The sequence below is a fragment of the Hirundo rustica genome, chromosome 2, assembly GCF_015227805.2.
Source record: "Hirundo rustica isolate bHirRus1 chromosome 2, bHirRus1.pri.v3, whole genome shotgun sequence".
Classification (NCBI taxonomy): domain Eukaryota; kingdom Metazoa; phylum Chordata; class Aves; order Passeriformes; family Hirundinidae; genus Hirundo; species Hirundo rustica.
The window spans coordinates 76,613,720-76,635,209 of record NC_053451.1 but is presented as its reverse complement, the minus strand read 5'-3'; the positions used below and the strand labels follow the sequence as shown (position 1 = coordinate 76,635,209).

Below are 21,490 nucleotides of genomic sequence, written 5' to 3'. Positions count from 1 at the left end.
AATATAGTGGGGTCAGCAAGCTCCTAGGTGAGCTTGGTTTATTCACCATTATTTCTATCATGACTTGACCCCATATCATGATATGCATTAGGATACATCCTTTTTTCCTAGGAATGCCTCTGAAAAAGTTCTAAATTTTTTCTTACTGTATTTTATTCAGGTGCTATATCAACATCTTTTGTAGGTGATAAATACATCTGATGTGAGAATTTTGAAGGATTGTATGTAAAATGTGCATTTCAGCAATTCTGCACAAAACCTTGATTAAAATAATTAATTTTCTAATGGGTCATGACAGTGTTTAATAATGTTGTTAAACTAAAATCCTCTCATTACAATTCTTAATTTACAGTTAGAAGTTTCATGCAAAGCTGAACTAAAGGGTATTTGCCATGCAGTAGGCATTGAGCAAGACCCAAAACACAAACTGAGCAAAAGAACTGTAATCAGAAGATCTCTATTTATGAATGATACAAAAAATCCAGAAAGACAGACTGCTTTGGATTCTGAGATGTGATGTGGCACACAGTAGGAATAAATCCAAGCAGCAGACCTACTTAGAGAGGTACTCAGCAGGACTGACCATCTACTGAGCAACATGACTCAGTTAAATTTGGGTTATTAAGTTCCAGACCAAGGTAGCTGAATGATGTTTAAAGACCTATGAAATGGAGAGGCCAGGCTGGATTATATCTGACAATTCTCATAGGTAGGACAGAGACCACAGCTTTTGTAGACCTCCTACTGCCTTCTTCCTTTTGTTGAAGCTGCTGTTTCATTTTAGGCCTTTTCTCCTGAACCACTCTTCTGGAACCTCTGATGATTCCAGTGCAGACAAAGCAGAAAATAGATCAGTGCACCTGCAGTATGTCTGGGATATCTGGAAGGCATCAGTTTTATTTCTCCATGAAATGTGTGCAATTAACTAGATCAGTTTATGTGCCTTTTCTTTCCAGAAAAGAAGGAAAGGTATTCAGCACAGCTGAAGGAATTCAATTCAAAGGATACTTCCCAGAAAGAACTCAAGTGTGGATACAATTCGCTCCCGCTTTTGGGCCACTGACACATTAAAGCTCTGAAACTCCCCTGGCTGGATAATGCTTGGACTCCCCACCAGAGGAACACCAAGGGAGAGGAAGAGGAAAAAAGAATGTGGCCCCATTCATCACAGTGTGATCCAATTCTTGTAAATATATGTTAACTCAATGAAAACTCACAGAATTAATGACCAAAAACCCCTTAAAACAACAGGCAGAGATGCAATCATAAAAGCTATGCTTGCTCAGCTGGGCTGTTCCTAAACCAACAGTTTGAACTGAGGATTAAAGTTTGCTGGAAACCATAGTCTTTTCAGATCTCCTTTTCCTCTGTGGCTTTAACAAGCCAAATCTCTTCAGCCAGTGAAGTTAAAATATACAGGACACACAGCTCTTTATCTGTCACACCCTGCAAATCACATTTTCCAGGCTTAAAGTACAATTTGTTTTGGCTTTTAATTACCTGACTTATCACCATGTCATATTCCCTCCCCCTTGCAATAATTACATTCTGAATCACTGCGTCATTCAATATTGGCCTTTATTTATGCCTCTCACAAAATGTTGAATGTTTATTCATAAACCATGAAAAACACAGTTTGTAAGAATATTGATTCAGCATATTAGAAAAGCAGTGGTCTGGCATTCTGCAAGTAGAAGTAATCACAGGCAATTACTAGAGACTGCTTTTCACTACTAATCCTGGGTTTAACCTCATAATTGTATTACTGAATTTATTTCACTTTGCTCATATATCACCAGGTTCCTAATAAGAAGTCTGATATTAACATAATTTAATAATATTCAGGGGATGAATGGCTTTAATTGGTTTAAAAAGAAGGAGATATATAGCCTATGCCATGCAATGAGAAAAGCCTCTTTTTATTTTGTAATAAACGATAATTAATATTTAAATGCATTAATGAAATAAGTTCTTAGTGGCTGGGTCACAAATCTTTGATGTTTATGCCACTAACAAAATCACTAACTGCTCTTAATGATGCCCCTAAGCTAAGCTTCACTTTACTCCTGGTATAAAAACTACTTTGGTTGCCAGTAGCATGAATTTTCAAGTGTGAAAGTCTAAGTCAAACTCAGAACAATCCTTTTTGTCCTTATCCCAGTATACAATAGGAAGAAAGTGCTCAAATTAAGACAAAAAACCACAAACCACAAAGCAGCCAAACTTAGAGAAAAGCAAAACTAGCAAGCAATAACTAACCCCCTAGATCTCTGTAAATAAAAGTACTCTGCGCTCACTCGCTGTTCCCAGTGAGACAGGTTTAGTGCGAGAGCCAATGGAGATGTAACTTCCTGCCTGGGATGGAGTCAGAGCTCTGGGCAGCATTGGGGTAATGGCTGTGTTCTTGGACAGGTCCAACCACGTGTACTCCACCATTTGTGTTTTCCTACCAAATTCACATGTTCTCAATGTGAATTCACCCAGGCTGGCACATGGAATCAACACAAGTTAGAATATTTTTTGTATTGTTTTGTTTTATTTTGTTTTGTTTTGTTTTTTTTTCTCCTGTTTTCTATGGCTTTCCATTAAAAGCATATGGAATGCTTGGTTGGGATGCCTACCTGATAGGATAACACCTATGCTAGAGCATTGCTCTTGCCAACTAGTATAATATTTTTGGAAATATTGAAATACCCTTAGCTTCACTCAATCTTTCCTTGGGAACTGGTTTTGTTTTGCACGTGCCATGTTTGGTTCAGAACTCTTTCTCATTTAATGAAAAAAAAATCCCATTACAATTAGCTTTATAATTATTGTAATTCAGCTTTTAATATATATGGGGAAGGTATTTCAGGAATAACATGCTCCTGGAAATCCTAGATCCTCCAGTTTAAAAATTTTAGTTCTCCTTGTGTTTTCCTGCTTACACCTCCCTGTCACTCAGTGACAGCTCAAAGGGATTATTATAATAACTGAGAATCCTTTGTTTAGAGTCAGAGAGAATAGCTTAGCATTATTTTCTCACAGTGTCCAGAGCTCAGACACAGTAAAAGATGAACATGAAAAGTGTGCATATGTCTTTTCTATCACATTATTGGTAATCACAGCTACGAGCAGTTTCAGAAATATTTTCAACAGTTTGTCCAGCTTAACAATAGATGTTAAATCACAGGTTATCAGGAAGGCTTTTATTTTGTTTGTTTTTGTTTTATTTATTTATTTAACCTAGGAAAAAAGTTGATAACAAGTACATTTAATAACAAGAACATGTTAATTTGCTATATTTTTACAGAGGAACAGGGAAGGACAGAACTTTTTTTTTTTTTTTTTTCCCCAAATGGTATCAAAACAGAAAAGCCAGGTTTTTAGAACCTAACAAAGTACTGAAAAAATAGGAAGTAGAAAATTTTAACTAATTATTTCTCAAACTGTAGTTCAAAACGTCCATAAACATCTATTACCTACAGCTTAAAAAAGTATACTATCTGAGAAGCTCTGCTCCTCCTATACTGACCTTTAAAGTACTGCCACTGAGGTAAAATCAACCAAGCAGACCTTTGACATACCCAAAATGGCAGTTCTGATGTTGCATATTGAATATTGTATATTGAAACTGCATCAGTGCAAGTTCAGATTGAACATTAGGAAAAGGTTCTTCACTGAGAGGATGGCTGGTAACTGGAACAGTCTCCCCAGGAAAGATGTCAGGGAACCAAGCCTGTCAGAGTTGAAGGTGCATCTGAATAAAGCTTTTAGTCATATGGTTTATTTTTAGTTAGTCCTGCAAGCAGCAGGGAAATGGATTCAACGATCTTTACAGGGCCCTTACAGCTTGAGATATTTTAGGAATTCTTCTATATTAATGAATAAATTGATTTAAATTAAGAATTAATTTTCTCACTTTAAGAAGTAATTACTTTTCGCTCATGTGCCTATACAACTTTCTAGAATATATACAGAATTTAGCAAGCTAGTCCATTTGAGCCAGTGGAAATATACTGCACTGAGTGGAGATTTAAGTAGCATAGCAAGATAGCACTGACAAATTTAATGCATTAGAATGAGAAATAAAAAGATTTAAAAATCTCTGAAGATTAAAAACTGTAATTAGACTTAGAGATCATGAAAATACCGTTCAACTAAAACAGCTTAATAAAACTCCAGGCAGATGGATGCAACTATGTCTGCTTGCAACTGAAATATAATATTACAAAAATTACTAAAATAAGTTGTCCTAATCACCCACCCTCCCCATTTATCTAAGTGTGACTTACTGAATTATAATCTCACTGATAAGCAAATTGCTAAACTGTGAAATCCTATTGTAAGAGGAAAATGTTTGCGATATGTGTTGCCTGCTTTGAGTGTGCTTGAGCGGACACTTCACCAAAAAAAAAAGGAAGTGTAGATCCTTTGCAAAGAATATACAGACTGCATTGTTTTCAGACCTTACAACATCTCTGAGGAAAAATCTTTAGAAAGGATATGGCCCTGACATTAGAGAGGGATCAAATCCTTCGTGCGTGACCCACCACCTCCTCTACAGAAATGGTGCAGAAGATGATGAGACAGTAAAGGCCTGAAGGAGATGTTGTTACCAACTTTCTCATGAGTCACTCTCTCATGGTGTTTAAAGTGTAGGCTCAACATTTTTCTATGTCAGTGGCGGTTCAGTGAAATAATGGGTCTACAAATAGAAAGCAAAAAATCTTTTAAGCTTGTGATGTTGCAGGTAGAAGATCCCCCTCTGATCCCAGACAGCACAGAGAATGGACAAAGGCTTTTATAGAAGAACTGAAACAGTTCCTCCTTTCTTTTTCTGTCTTTATTCATTCCTCTTGACTTACCCAGATGTGGCATCCTTATCACAGAATCTCTCAATATTAGAGTACAATGAGAAAGAAATCCATGCTGAATCTGGATGACTTTCAAAATAGCAACAAAAGTTGTTTACCTGCCTCATTTTCGGCTGCAGTTATGTGCTGACTCTAAGAAACGGTTGTAGTCTTTTAAAATTATGTTTAAAGAAAAGGATTTTTCATTTTCTACCGTAGATAAATAAGCATAACAGTCCACAGTTATGATATGACAACAAAATACCCAGAATACTCATTCTCAGAGTAATCACAGCCTTTCCACAGGACAATTATTAATCTTGAATATTTGGTGCCACTTGGTGTACTTCATATCTGCCTCACCAGGCTGCATGCAACACAAAGTCCCTAACGCCAGCAATTGTTTTGCATATGCTGTGGGTACGAATACAGCCACCAAGATTTTAATAACAAAGACAGTCATGCAATCAAAGCATATTCTACATTCAAAAATGTTGATTTTATTAATTTTTTTAACAGGATCATGGGATAATGATCTTAAAGAATGTGACCAGCAGGTCACCTGTACCCTGCTCTCAGAAAACCTAACATGGATTAATAAATTCAGCTCTGGAATTCTCAGCATCATAGGAAAGACGTGGACCTGTTGTACTGGATCCAGAGTAGGACCACAAAAATGGTCAGAGGGCTGGAGCACTTCTCCTATGAAGACATGAGGGATTTGGGGTTGATCAGCCTGGAGAAGAGAAGCTCCAGGCAGATCTTATTAGCAACCTTCTAGTACTTAAAGGGCATTTATAAGACAGATGGGGATGGGATTTTTATTAGGGCCTACTATGATAGGACAAGAGGAAATGCTTCGACTCATGCCCATCATATCACACCATGCCCCACTGTGAGAGCTTTGGTGTATTTCTTTAATGACCTCCCTAGAGGCACTAGGAGCTACTGCTAAGTGGCTTTGAAGTAGCCTCTTCTCCAGAATGAAGAATCCCCAGCCCCACAGGCTCTCAGGACGAGTAATCCAGTTCAGATCATGACGGCAGCCTCCATTGAACTTGTTTCAGTTTATCAATGTCTTTTTTGTATGTGAAGGGCCAAAAACTGAACACAGAGTTCTAGATGTCATCTAATGGACTATCACTGTGTCTATAAAGCACACTATCTGTATTAGGTCTTGCACCACCCACTGAACCCTTTAAATGATGATTTCAAATGTTTCTTTCATGTTAAAAAGCAAAAAACCAAGCAACGGAAGCACTATTGAGCTACTGTTATCATCTTCAAGTGACACTACGAAAAGACCCACTGATTACAGAGCTAGCAATTCTCATTACAGGATCACAGGATCATTTAGTGATCTCGTTATAAACCTTTTTCTTGAAAGGGCTTATGTACCCAAAGCCCAGAGGCTGAGAGGAAAACATTTCCTGGTTATGTGAGAGAGGAAACACCTGCACATTCTGTACAGTCATGTACATACACAGGGAAAGCGACATCTCAGCAGACAACTCAGACCTTAATCTGTGAGGGATTCACAAATTATGCATCTATTACATGAATTACACAGCTTACTCTCTACAGTCTAATCCAGCAAGACCTAATGCCTGCTGACAACAGTGACATCAGAGCTCTGTAGTTTCACTTAAAACCAGACCCACGGGGACATCACAGCTCTTCAGAGGAAATCTGAAGCTGCAGATATATGCATTCTGCACATTTGGAGGCTAAAAAGCTGCATCTGCCCCCAGCTAGACTAGGCAGCCTGGGGTTTCATGACGATAACCTGCCACAATTCAGAAATGCTGCAAGAACTGACAATCCCAGAAATCAAAAAAGGCAACCCTGAAGCTCAGGAAGGACCCTGGAGGAAGAGACTTTGGTTCTAGCTGACTAACAAGGATCACATATCTCATCCACTCAGTTTTAAGTGCATAACGACCTTTTTCTCCCATGCAGTCTCCTAGACATAAAATCAGGCTCTCACTTCCTGGCTACCTTTCTGGCTCCATGGCTTCTCAACTTGTAATTGCAAAATATCACATAATACAGGTTAAGAAAAGTTTGATAGCCCCATCTTGTTGAGTGCTTGAGTTGCAGTCTACTGTACAATGTATGGGCTCTACCTCATCTTCAGACTGTGATTTAAGTGAAGCAAATGAGACAGTCCCCTTGAGGCAGAGGAGTGGCCGAGGCTTGTAAATGTGGGAAAGTACTGGATGGGCCAAGCATCCAAATCACTCACACACTTATTGTTCAGAAGTGAGTATTTGAGCATTTCACAGTGGGTTTCATGAGAGTATTTCAGAATTAAAGGTCCAAATACACTACGAGGACTGTGAAATAGTGAGATCACAGAGCAAGTATCTAGCTGGAACACCAATTCAGAAAAATATACCTGTTTTTGAAACACTGTATAAGAGAAAGCCATTCAGGCACATTTGTGGTACCCAGATGGGTTATTTTTGCCCGTGTTTTTTTCTTTAATTATGTGAAGCCCTTGAGGATTATAATTGTCATAAATATTTGCATAGATAAATAATTAAAACTAAAATAAATGTGAGTCAAACCATCCTTTGGGAAAGCTCAAGCTCCAGAGGTGTCACTGTTTGTCTATTTTCTCATCAGAAACATGACTAGACATTTCTAACAAGATCCATCCCCCAGCTGCATGATGAATGAATGCTGTGAGGGCTGTACTTTCCTAATGAACGGCAGAATAAATTTCCTCGAAACATTTAAATTCTGATCTAATCCTCATCTTTTATATATGTAGCCAGTTTTGAGTTACAAATGACAATCACTACCATGCCATAACATTGATGTATGTTGGTATTTCACTGTGTCCTAAGCACAGAGAAATGCTGTCCAGTCAGTATTGTCTTAATATTCCCAGAAGGAACTGAAGACAGCTCTTGCCCCTATTTATGAGCTTTGGATACGTATATCGGTAGACACAAAACCCAACCAGACACACCTCCTTATACTGAAAAAAAACAAAGCACACAGACAGATTTCAATTGTCCGGCAAGCTGAGAGCAAAATCAAGCTAAAATAGCCCCACCCTGGTTTTAGATTACCTTGGATACTCTGTTCGCAACCTCTCTGCCTACTGTCAGCCCCTGAACAAAGGTCCGTGCGGCAATGAACGCTCTAGTCACTTGAACCTTCAGCTTCCTGGGAACATCTCCAAATGGCTTCAGCTGGTCTGTGTACTTGCTTACACACTCCAGGTAGTCCTCACTGAAATGGTACTGAGGGTTTATAAGCTGGAACATCCGCTCCAGCAGCCGAGCCCAGAAGTCGTTCAGCATTTCCTCCAAGTTCACGTTGCCTCCCGTGTAATAACGCTTCAGCTCTGTGAAGAGGTCCTGGAAGACCTCAGAGTTCTGCATGTACAGCATGCCATATGTTCGGACAAACATGTCATTTAGGGATCGTTCCGCATTCTCCAGGAGCTCTCGGAAAAACTCTGCAGGGAAAACAAGCAGGTGTTAATGGCCATAATAGTAGGGCACGAAGTGTCTTCTTATTGCATTACTAACTTATCATAATTTGTCTTAATAGGTGTAGAACCTATAACACTGAGCAGAAAAACCCATTTAAAAGAACTTCAGTGAGGGTAGTTACACTTCTTTGTATACTATTTGAACATAGCAATCCCTGTCCCTCCACAGCCATTGTATTAAACCTTCTAAGCTAAAAGTAAAGTCACTAATATTATTATATAACTGAAAATTTATTAATATTAGAATTTAGATTGCACTCTGATCAAGTTTTTACACTAAAGAAGCAAATCATGGAAATAAATCTGTATACTTATTTGCATGTATTCTTGAAGACAACTTGAAAGAGACTTGAGTGGAAATGAGAAGGATCCTTCTTAAAAATGTCACACGTCTGGGTAATGGTAAAAAAAAAATTATTATTTTCAATAGTTTTCTTACTCTACTGAAGGGCAGTGCTAAAACCCTCCAAAAATCATGCCACAACCATCCTACTAATTCCATTTTGTGCTAGTTGTTTATTCTGGAGATGCAGGCATTAAGGTTTTCTTGAAAGGATTTCAGACAACTGCTTCAGTGCCTTTTATCTACTGAGGTCAAAACCATAACCTATTTCTAAATTTTGGCTTGTGGAATTTTTTCTTGCTGGAAACTGAGCCCACAGGATAAAGTAAAATATGTAATCATATCTTCTGTTCAGATTTTTTAATTGCAATATGTTACTTAGGATTTCCCAAAAAATTCACTGAACATGTACAATGGTTCCTTAAACCCAGCTGACAAAAGCAGGCATAGTATCTCCTGGCTTTCAGTAGATCCCATCTTTTTACAGGGTTTCTTAAACCACCTTTGGAAAAGGGTCCTGTAACTGCTGTGGCTTGTAAATGAGGCATTGCAGACAGCAAGGCAGAGATGGCAAAACCTTTGGCAAAAGGTTTGCTGCAATTAAAGTATTTGCAGTGAACCAGGATTCATCACACACCAAGTCTGGGATATCAGATTCTCAATTTGTAGTTACTGTCCATAAACACATCTGTGTGTGCTAACTGCAGGGATGTGCTGCCTTTTCACACTTGGCCAATGCTATGATGTGATTACTCTTCTAACACAGGGCCCTGGTATGGTACTGTGACTTATAAAAATGTAGAACCTCTGCAATGCTAAAGAAAGGGCAGAAATTAAGACTAAGTAAGAAAAAATGTACACTAAATTTGAGGCTTTGCAACTGTGATCAGAGAAAAGCAGAACCCACTGAACACCGTAGGCCAGTCTTCAAAGACTCAGTAAGAAAAGAATTTTGGCAGAAGTTGTGCAGAGCTGCAGCCTTTGATCTCCCAGATAACTGGAAATGGGTTATTATGAAAATGTATACACAGAACACTGAGAACATACTTGCTACATCAAAACATTTATTAAAGGGAAAATATAGTCTAATAAATACATCAGTGTCTAAACTGTCATTAAAACTGGAGTTCTTCATAAGGAATAAATTACATTTGGAAAAGGATATGCTTTTGCCAAATAGTTTATGTAGAGAAAAGAAAAGAAAAAGGAAAAAAAACCCCACCCATAATAAAAATTTTATTGCCAAGTATAATAATTTGATGTCCACAACATATAGACTTCCATTTAAGAGAAAAGTGAAACAAAGCTGTTTTTCACTTCTAGCCATGGTCTAGTGGTGTCTTTGACGTCTAAATAACCATGATTACTATTTTGTACTTTCAGCATTTCTTCTTCTAGAAATAATGCACATTGACTGCACTGCTGAATACATCTAATTCTCTAGTCACACAATCCAGAAAGGAAAAACATGGCCGAGAACCTGGGGCTCAAATTAAAATTTGTTTTAAAGCTGGAGCCAGGCTTTCCCACCAGGGCAATTGAATGACAACAGGGAAAGATAGTCACAAAACCAGTGAATCCAGGTCCCTTGACTTCTTTCCCATAAGCCTATATATTCTGGGAGGCTTCTATAAACAACTCACATGCTGGCTCCTCACGATCCATAGCTATACTGGGAGTCCTAGTCTTTATCTTAAAGAATCTTGCCACCACATAAGTCAGTCACAGCAAAGCTTAACTGAGTTTGCTGACAGCTCCTCTTGTCTGAGATTATTAGCTTACTCTTTCTTTGTGTGGGTGCATTATTTAGCAGTCTCACAGTCAGCTTGTTGGAAGCCAACCAAACTTTTCAGGGAGGGGTAGCTATTTCTTTGCTTGTATAGCATCCAGCACAATGTGGTCCATGCCGGTCACAATCTTTATTTATACTGTGGTACAAACATTTCCAAAAACTCTACAAGCTTAAATTTCATGCTAGTCCCAAATGTGATTACATACATATTAATTCTGTAGGAAAGCTGATATCCTCTAAACAGCAGCATATTTATTTTATTTTTAGTCTTCTTACATGTCTCTAGTCTTCGAGAGCTACTGCAAAAGGTAAATTATGCCATTAAAAATTTGGAGTGTTAGTTTTTTGTACACTTTGACACAAAAGACAGTTAGTTAAGAGAGCTATCTGCATCAGTAACCCCATGCAGGATCAGAATAATAAATAAACAGCAGCTACAAAATTGGATACCTTTTTAGTTCCAGACAGAAAGAGATCTCCCATGTTGCACTAATTTCCCAATCAACTCCTATCCAGCAAAATGAATGCCCCTGTGAAGGATTGTTTGCTGTTTTAGTCTGTAAATCTCCTATATATCAAGAAGGTAGTCTGCTTTGCAATGCTTATGTACAGAAACTGTGTCCTGGCATAACTGAGCACTTGTTCACTTACATCAGTAGAAACTGTATGTGCTTCTGCAAAGTTTGAATTTTGCCATGGTCTCCACAGTAATGTAAAAAATTTATGTTCATCACAAAAATGGTATTTAATCAACTTGCAGGTAGGTTTTGAAAAATAATGTAATTTTTCAGCTTCAAGTCAAAGAATGAAGATGAGATAGACATTAGTCATGTCGCTTAAAATGTTCTTCGGGAAGGCACTCAAGTACTAGGGTGGAAGAGGAGAATCTATATAAAACAGAGCTGTGCAGTGTTTTAAAATATATCTTGTGATTTTTTTTTCCCTTTTTGCTTCCAAAATAGGTTGTCATGAGCAGTGTTAATGCTGGAAATAATTTTTCCTAATTTTAAGTGATGATTCATTCATATGACAGTGTATGTCCCGGGTATGCCTTCTGTTGCTAGCATGTTTTATACAGATTTCATTTAATAACCAGAGGGTCTCAGGAAGCCTGTTCACTTCTATGAGGGAGTTGAAAAGAATAAGACTAAGGCACACTGAGATACTGAAAAGATGGGGAGAAAATTGCTATTGCAAGCCATTACATGCTCTGTATAGGCTTGAATGGTGGGTTTCTAGTCCATGGATCACACTTCAGCTAGTTTTTATTTTTAAACATTATTTGTAAAATTAGGATGCAAGATAGATAGTAACAGTCTGCAAATGAAGTCAGAATTGTTTTGGAATATTTTGGCCATGATAAGACAACTCAGTCACAAAGTGAAGGGGCAGAATTTCTGGACTCCATTACCAAAAGGTGGGAACAGCTTGCAGATTAAAAATTATGTCTTGTTAGCTCTCACAGTTCTTTGCCTACTGCAAATTGACATTCTCACTCTATTTTGACATAGATAAACTAGTATCATAGTGCAGTTGAACACGGGAGCTGGTCTATTTCCAAAGTGATAACTAGTTGCCACCGTAAGTCAGTGGATCAAGATTGGGGATAATATTGCAGAATGGCTGATGTAATAATTGCTTTTAACAAAATATATGTACAAATACCTAGAGACAATTTTTACAGACACAGATATGTATTATGTTGGAGGGGATATTCTATGATTGTTCCCAGCCTGATAAGTTCCCTTGCATTTTCTTTTCCTCTGTAATTTAAGCAAAAGCAATGTCTGACTGTAGGACAAGATGCAAAGCTAGAAATAGTTTGTTTTCTAAATCCTAAAACCAAAAATATATTCAGGAGCTCTATGACCAAAAAGACAAAAAGATAATTTCATTTAATTATCTAATATTCTACACAGCTTTCCTTTCTAGCAGAACTTGAACCCTGAAGCCATACTACAGTGCACCTTATACACTGATCAAGCAGTCTCACTGTTAGCTGAGAAAAAAACGAGCTCAGCTGCACAGAGCTCTGGACAGTGATATATACCTGATTTTACATCGGCCTTCATATAAAACACTGCTCAGGGTGACATCCTGATTTCATCTATCATTGACTAACACCCAAATCCTACTGGCAGTTCTCACCATAGCCTTGTTCTCCTTCTTGTGGGGGCAATGCTTTTCCAAGAGCTTTAAAGATTTAGATATTTAAATTCTACCAGTCTTTACCATTCTACCATGACCTATCATTTATTGTGAAGATGTGCATGTATTTACACCCTATGCAGACTTGGTGTACCTAACTTCATTGCAAATCATTGAACTTCCCAGTCCTAACAGGCTGGGAATATTAGAGAATAAGAGAACATTAGAATTCATTTAAATGAACTATGCTTTTTGAAAAGATTCTTTGGGGGTTCTTTAGGTACAGATACTTGCATTCATTACAAATATGAATGTCAGGATGTTTCCTGCATCCTATTTCTGTGTGCATTTCTTTGTTCAGGAAGTCACTAATGAAACAAAAATGTTTTGGTGAAATCTTCATATTTTTTGCCACAAAGGCTTTCTTCTTTTCTTTTCTCTTTCTTTAAATATATTCCACAATGGCATCAGTTAGTGAAAGTTGTGATTTATCTCAAGGAAATTAATCTGAAATTAACCTCTGTGGGTTTTATGCCTTTTCATTTTCCAACTGCTTTAGGTTTCTGGAGACTTTCTTTAAACAATAACTAACCTTACAAAGCAAAAATAACTCAATTTAACTTCCTGACTGAGAAAAGAGTTGCTGTAGGAGAATATTTGGAGCAGATTTTTCTCCCCTAGTTTTGTCATTACGTTTGTTTTATATTCAAGAGCAAACAAATTGCTTGCATAAGGCTACCAGTGCTCTGGTATTACTTTTTAGTCAGTCTGAATAACTAATTTTAAAATTCCCTTATAGCTTTGACCTTTAAAAACACTCAACAGTCACAACCGGGAAACAAATTTCATCTTCCATTAGAAAAAAACAAAAGCTGCAGTGTGATGAGATTTGTTGAAAACTGCTCTCCTTTTTAAACTCATTTTATATATATATATATATATATACACATCACTTTTAAAGCAAAGAAATACAAGTCTGATCATTAAATATGCCATATAATTGCAAATTTCAGAATACATGATTTATATGCTCCAGTTATGCTTTGGGTATGTGTGAAACTACCTAGCCGTTAATGAATAGCTTTCTAGACTGTCCCACATCTGTAAATATCATGATATTAAAAAAATCTTTTGGATTCTACTAAATTGTTTAGAAGCCAGTGCAGTCTCAAAGGTTGTGAGTAAAGATGAGAGTTTATTCCTTCTTTAATCCCTCCATATCTCAGACTATTGCAAGACTTGGTAACAGCAGATAATTCACTGTGATCTCCCTGACTCCTATCCAGAGCCTGTGACTTCTTCCCCCTTACGGGTCAGGATATTGCAAGAAAAGAATGAGATACAGGGGGAGGGGAAACCACTGAGACTTCATCCTTAACCACTCCCCACTGTGGAGCATAGAGAGAATGCAAACAGGACTGTCCTAAGCTAAAATGAAGGACATGAGGATGGGGAAGGAACAGAAACACATCTATGATGGGCTGGGTTGGACAGGGTGGATCTGGTGCAGGAAAACAGAAAAAAAGCTATGCTGCTTTTTATATATCAAATGTCATTTTCACAATGGGAACCTAATTTGACAAAGAATTTAAGGCATTATTTAATGCCAAAGCACAAAGGATCTATTGTGCAAATGAACATTAGTACAGAGTTAAAGGATCTGTCATCTGCTCAAAGCTGATTACATGCATTGATAAAAGACTTATAAGACTTTATTCTGAAATGCCGAAATCAATAAGAAGATTATCAGCAACTTCAGGGGATGCAGGTGCAACCTTCAAACGCAAAATCTACTGTTTTTTCATTGCAAAAGGTCATTTGCCAACACTTGAGTATGTGTGAAAGTGAGACTTAATCCTCCAGTGATTCTATACAGACACTTCTGCAACTAGCTGAAATACGTAAGTTTCACACAAGGAATATTAGACATTACATATACTTTTACATTAGATATTACATATACATATACATATACATATACATATACATATACATATACATATACATATACATATACAACATATACTAGATAGAAAAGTTTTTACTGCACTCTAGAATTTCAATTCTGTTGCATGTGGTACTTGATATTGATAATATATTCTCGGCTATAAATATGAAACCTGAAATTCCCAGGATGTCCTCAAAGAATTCATTGAACTTGGAGCAATAACAAAGAAAGAAAATGCTAGGAATAAAAGCAAAGCAATGAGATAGTTTTACACATAATTTATATATACACCAATAACTGTCCCTGAAGGTTCTGTTTTCATTATCAAGTGGAAAATGCCCAAGTGAAGTACTCATAAAATGTAAGCAAAATGTTACATGGCATAGAAGGTTGCATTCCAGAATATTTATGAACAGGCATTTAAATGCTTACAGAAGTAGTATTGTCATGAATATCCATGACCGAAGAGAGAGATATAGCACTTCATGGATATCTGTGAATTTCAGAATGATGAATTTTACATCATATGTTCGTAAAAATGCATAACATCTTATAAAAGATTCACGAGTCACCACAGTTTCTTCTGAAAAACATTTAAAGCTTTCATGAAAATATTAACAATATATAAACTATGGGACTCAGTGCAACAATTGTTTTAAAATATAGAGACTGTACCATTTTCGCTACATCTCACTAGGGGCTATTAAACACCCAGTTCAATAGTTAAAAGAGATTTACCACCTAAAATTTTGTGTGAAAATTCCTTGTCATGCCTATAATATGCAACCATCTTCTAAACATATTAAAAGTTTGCTGGCTCTTAATACAGGGAAGTGTAAAGTGGACCAGAAGATGGGAAAATTAACAACAAATTCTCTTGTTACACTCTAGGTAAAAATTGATTCAGGATAATTTTTATATTCTGTCAAAAAAAAAGAAAAGAAAAAAAAAAAAAAAGGCAATTTTTTTGACAAGCAGGTCTGATCTGAAACCAGGGGCAGTATTTGCTATGACCAGACTCACTCTTGTGCTGTTCAGAGGTCACAGGTGTTGTGCTGGGAAGGAATGTGGCCCTGAAGTCACTGTGTGCCTTCACATCTGTTCTCAGAGTAGACAACTTGAACTGACTGCAGGAAGGAGTCACACATGAGGAAGGAGGTTCTGGCTGGCCAGAGGAAAATACTGAAACCTTCATAGACTTTTATTAATAACGGGGTGATCAGCCACCATTTGACAGCAGTGACACCGGGCTTTGGAAGCAGAAATATCAGCCTGGGTTTAGACATATGTGGTATTGAAGAGGTCTTGGTCACCTCTTTTAGCACAGTGTCTTCTTGGCTTTCTTCCTCCCACCTTAAACAAAATACTACTGCGCAGAACTCTCATTGAGGTTATTTGAAAACAATTTCTCAAGCCCCACTCAGCTTCAAAAACTACTCAAGAAGAGTAGTTTTCTGAAAAATCTAGTGGATTAGATCCATTCAGTGAAGTAACCAGAAGGAAGTGCATCTCTGAATCCCAGTGTGGAAAGGTGGGGTTTAAACAGGTCAAACTGGCTGCATTACAGTATGTTTAAAATTAGAACTGCAGCTACTTTCATGTAACAATTGAAAAATGTAGAGAGCTAAAAGTTATTTGCACAGTTGTATTTACATAATGTAACTGCTGTAAATCCGTTGCAGTTTGCCTTTCAATCTCATTTCACCTTTTCCCCTTTTGAAGAAGGCTCATTTTAGTATTTAGAAAGAAATCAGTTTATTCCATAAAACTCCCCAAAACCTTTAGGTGTTTGACCTGAGACAGATACTACTGAAATAACTGCAAAGACTTCTATTTGGGCTAACCAGCAGAAGCCTGCTGTAAGTGCAGATTGAAGTTTGACTTCCTATGGAAATTATTATGTACATAAAATCAATTTTGTATATAAGTCTGCAGCTTAAGAGGTAATGAAGTCATGTTGATGGTTTTTCCAGACACCTCTGAATGCAGCTAATAAGTTCTGTTATGGTTTAGCCCTACTAACAAAAAAATATAAAACTACCTCCAAGAAAATGTAACTATTTTTGAGCTTATCCAATTTTTCTACCCCTACACTCAAAGGAACCCCAGGTACCATTAAGGTCAAGCAATATTAAATCCCAGGTGGTTTCCCAGTTGTTTCTTGACTGTTTGGACACTGAGCACGTTACTGTTTATTAGTGACATAATATCGAAGTGATTGAATGTCTTGCTTGTAAGTTGTGCACATGTTCAAACTTCACTGAAGCAACAAACTTCCTTTTAATTTTATGATAGAAAATTAAGCTAACTTAAATGTTCTCAGTTTGTTAGAGGGATGATTTTACTTTTTTCCCCTAAGGCAATAGTAGGAAAGTTAAGGAGCAGCAACGGTCCTAGAGATCAGATTTGGGCAGTCAGTGAATTTAAACCAAGGAAATGCATAAAATCCCTGATTAAGGATAAAGTTAAGGATTAAGGTTAAGTATAACAGAGTGGGCCTCAAATAAACTACAAATGTAAAAAAAAAAAAAAATATATATATATATATATATAACTTTTAAAAGAAAACAGTCTTTCAGATCCTGCATATGCATTCCTGCGCTGGTAGAAAGACCTTGGTCCCCTAAGGAGCTTTGTGAAGTCAATAAACTTTCCTACCTGGATGTTTCAAAGATCAGGGATTAAAAAACAAAGTCAGTATTTGAATAGCTTTAAAGCCAACACAAATCTTCATCTACAGACATCAGTTCACTGGATCAAGATGCTGCATGATTGATTTTTATCTGACCTACCTTCTCAACATAACTTTTTTTTATTTTTTTTCTCTTACAAGTCTGTCTAGTGGGAAAGCTTTTCAGTCAGAAGGAACTTATATCTAAGATATGGCACAATGAACTAAAAAAAGAGCTTTACAGGATTGGTATATATTCAGGGTTATATTAGATTTCAAACAATATAATCTACTTTTTATTTGATTGAACTACACAAGAGTGGCCTTAAAACTCCTAGGCCAAGTCTATTTGAAGAATTATTTTCATTTATTAACTGCTGTGTTGCATACGATGTTTCCACCTAAATGGATATGTCCATGTAGAGACACACCGAAGTTTCGTGCCTCTGCTGCTGGTGTGCTGCTAAGTTGTTCAACATATGGAACATATTGACAAAAATATTCCAATGAACCCACCAGCTGTTGACTCTCTAAGCAAACAACTTGACTGCTTCCTAGGGTTTTGTGAGAAATAGAGTGGCTCAGTGGGAGGTAGGAGCTTTAGAAACTGTTTCTGGACTTTTTTGTATAGGGTCTTTATTTGTCTGTTTGTAGGGGATATTTTGTGCAGAAGTCACTAGAATTCCAGGCCTTTTGCTAATTACGGCTTCTTCCACCTTCTCTGCAATCTTGAGACCTTATTGTATGCCTTCTTTGCTATACAGTCCTCATCCCTCTTTCTCAGACATATGTAATCCTCACATTACACCTTTTTTACCTGAGAGCTTGATGGGGAAGCGTAGACATAGGCCATGTTTTCCACATTATTGTCCAATCCTTCCCCCTGACTTGGAAGTGGAGACTCTGTGTCACTTCTGGTGGCAAGGTCTTTTCACTCAGTTCCTAGAACTGTTGCTGGACACTACTTCCTTGTGCAATATTTGGGTGTTACTCCAGCTTGTTTGGCCACAACACTAATGCTGTGGCATGATCATTTGGGATGAAAACCCCACTAACTCTTTTTCTCATATAAATCTTGCCAGCTGTGAGATGAGATCTGAAGAACAAGTTGAAAAGCTGATCAATCCTGCTGGGCAGCAGGCAGTGAAGGCACCAGGGTGACCTGCACTGACTAAAGTCCTTGTACTTGCTTTCCTGCACTACACTACTGCAGAAACCTTAAAATATGGGAGGATAAGCACAAATGAGGCAGTACAGGTGAAACAGGAAAGCAAAATTAGAGAGGACAATAATAGCTGGAGAGAAGATAGAGAAATAAGGAAATGGAAACTGAATCAAACAGACAAAACAATAAGAAGAGAGCTCAAATTTAGTTTTCTAGATGTTTCTCTGACATAGTCTATCAATATTGCCAAAACCATCACCTTTGAACGCACAGGAAGAACAAGGGTTGATGGAGTCCAGGGCATTCCTTTGGTTGCCCTGGAGGGTCAGGGACCTGGGCAGGGGGGTCTGGGACCCCAGCCCAGAGCTCAGAGAGACACTGGCTTTGATTTTAGTCCATGGGAAAGGCTTCTTGCACTGCAAGAGGGTTTACAGGCCACAAGAGTGTGAAAAATAGTAGTTTAGTATATCACAGGGTGAAAAAACAGTGAGTTTGGGATTTTTGGCATTGAAGTGAATGGGGCAAGATGGAGAATTTGGGGCGTTGTCTCTTTCTTCTTCCTTCTTGTTCCCTCACTCCATTTCTGCACTGACGTTAGCACAAAGTAGTTAGTGAGGATTGGGTCAGAGTAAAGATGACCTTTTTAGTAATAGTAATAGACATTGGTAAGAAATAGTAAATAAAGGATACGTAGCAATTAGTATAAAAGATAAGGACAGCCCTGGGACGGGGGGAGTTGTCAGATGTCAGTTGTCAGAGCCGCGGCAAACATCTTGCTGGACACTGAGAAAATTGTAAGATAAGAAACAATAAAAATGAAGCATGCAACCTTGGAGACTCCGTCTCTTTCATCCATTTGGCTCAGAGCTTTGCAGAGTGCAAAAAAGACTCTAAAACCACCTGAATGCCGGGGAATTTAAACTCCTGCCAAGGAGCCCCCGACAACTGGCATCCCTAAGTGGGCAGAAACAACTGGCATCCCTGGGTGGGCAGAAACAACTGGCGCCCCTGAGTGAGCAGAAACAAAGGGTCTCAAAAACTGAATGCCCAGGAATGTCCACACATTGATTCACTTCAGATACCCAACCAAGGCATGAAGCCTCGCTCCAGCTCTGCCTTTATGTTCTCCGTGGGGAGAGAAAGAAGGATTTAGATCAGGAATCTGGGTTGGGTTTTAAATTTGGGGCTCCTCTTCACATCCTGCAAGAGCCTGTCCTTTATGCCAACCCCACTGGATTAGGGCCAGTATTTTCATTTAATGCATGGATGAATATATGTCTTATTGCTTGATAATGTGATTTTAGGATTTCCATTACTGCATTATGTGAAAAACTAAAGTTTTTAGTGGTCTGGTGAGATACTGAAGCAAAATAAATGCCTATTTGAAGAGATTGCTGTAAAATATTTTACCCAATAACTTCTCTCTTTATAAGTTTCCCTAATATATATATGCTTAGTAATTAGAGATAAATATTCAGACATTGGACAGAATAAGGGTCAAACAGTACAGCTTGAAAAAATAGGGATTCCTTTGAAAAGGGTATGAGAGAACACACTTTATGTTTTTTAATTGAGACATCATTCAACATTCTTTAATGAGGACCTTAATAATTGTGGAAGGACTTTTAAACTCACAATAAAACACAGATAACTTCCGAAAAATCTAAATGGTAGGTATGTTACATGTTAGGTGAGACTAATTACCCTGCTCCTCTGCCATAATAATAAACTTCATAAGTACATTACAATTTTATGTAGCCTGGATGACCTTATATTTTAAGTGCTTCCACATTTACAAACCATATAATTAGAAATGTGTTTCCAATAGGTGACTTTTATATTAGGGGTCGGCATTAAATTGTATACCCATTATCTAGAAAATATTCTCCATTTTCACTGAAGAAGCATTATTTTATTAGGCACACGTTCCTCTCTTGCAAAGACCATATGTTCACTCAGACTTGCCCATAATATGTGCATATATAATACATTTTAATTGATTTTTTTTATGTTTTAATGTCACAGTAACTGCAATAGGTGTCATACTGCTTACCTGATACATACTTATTCATTAAGAACATTAATTAATATAATGTATTAAATATAGTTTATACTGTAAGTCTCTTAATGCAGTAAAAATCAATTAAGTAGCTGAAAATGTAGATGTAGAGTGTACTGAAAAATCTTTTTTGTTGATTACACAGAAACAGCAGCTTTTGTCTCTGGAATCAAGATTTATACCAAAATATTTCATAACACCATTAATACTCTGCATTTTTTTCTTCTTGTTTCTACTACCTGGTTTTACTTTGAAATTGACTTCTTCTAAACATTTTTACTTATTCTGGGGAGCCATCGAAGTTTGTATACCCACCACAGGCTCTGAGTGATTCTATTCCCACTGAAAGTCACGATTTCTTATACTCTGAGCCTCAACATGACTTATAAAAAATCTAGATTTATTTCAGCATCTTCCTTTGTTTTGTTGATTTTTGGGGGGGTTGTTTGTTCATTTGTTTTTTAATTTACTACACTGTGGGTACTACCTAAGAGCTAAACAGGTTCCTACTTTGCAGAGCAACTATTTCTACTGCTTTAACATACCTCTGTCTCTGGAAAATCTTAGACCTACCCTCTATTTCTTTTTCCTTTGTGATGTTATGAAGTTTGACAGGAAATAAAAAATTCAGTCTCACGTTGTTTTGCTGCTGGCTGATACATTGGCATCAGGTCCAAAGGGCCTCTTGTTATCCTTCAAAGCCAAATGTGAGAACATAAATACATGCTCTGCTCTGCATGGATAGAAAAGCCAGAGGCACAAATCCAGACCCACCAAGAGGAACTAAAGGATTAGAAAAATATACACATTTCAGTCCTTTGAATTACTTCTATATTCTTGAAGCAATGCATAGGCCTGGACTTGACAGTGAAGAATTTAATCATTATTTCTTTTTTTAATACAAGAAGTAAGGTCATCACTGTTATTAAATTAATTACATATATAATTCAGAACATAATATAAAATTTAGAAAGTTCAGGCAAACAAGGACATGGAAAAAAGCTGCCTGTTCACTAAAGCT

At 37.3% G+C, this 21,490-nt stretch overlaps 1 protein-coding gene across 1 annotated transcript in view; it reads right to left on the bottom strand.

Moving 5' to 3' along the window:
• Nucleotides 1–21,490, bottom strand: part of GPC6 (glypican 6) — a 752,072-nt gene that overhangs the window by 329,329 nt on the left and 401,253 nt on the right. The window contains exon 4 of the mRNA XM_040055264.1: nucleotides 7,916–8,307. Coding sequence (XP_039911198.1) covers nucleotides 7,916–8,307 — 392 coding nt within the window. The remainder of the gene's footprint in view (nucleotides 1–7,915; nucleotides 8,308–21,490) is intronic.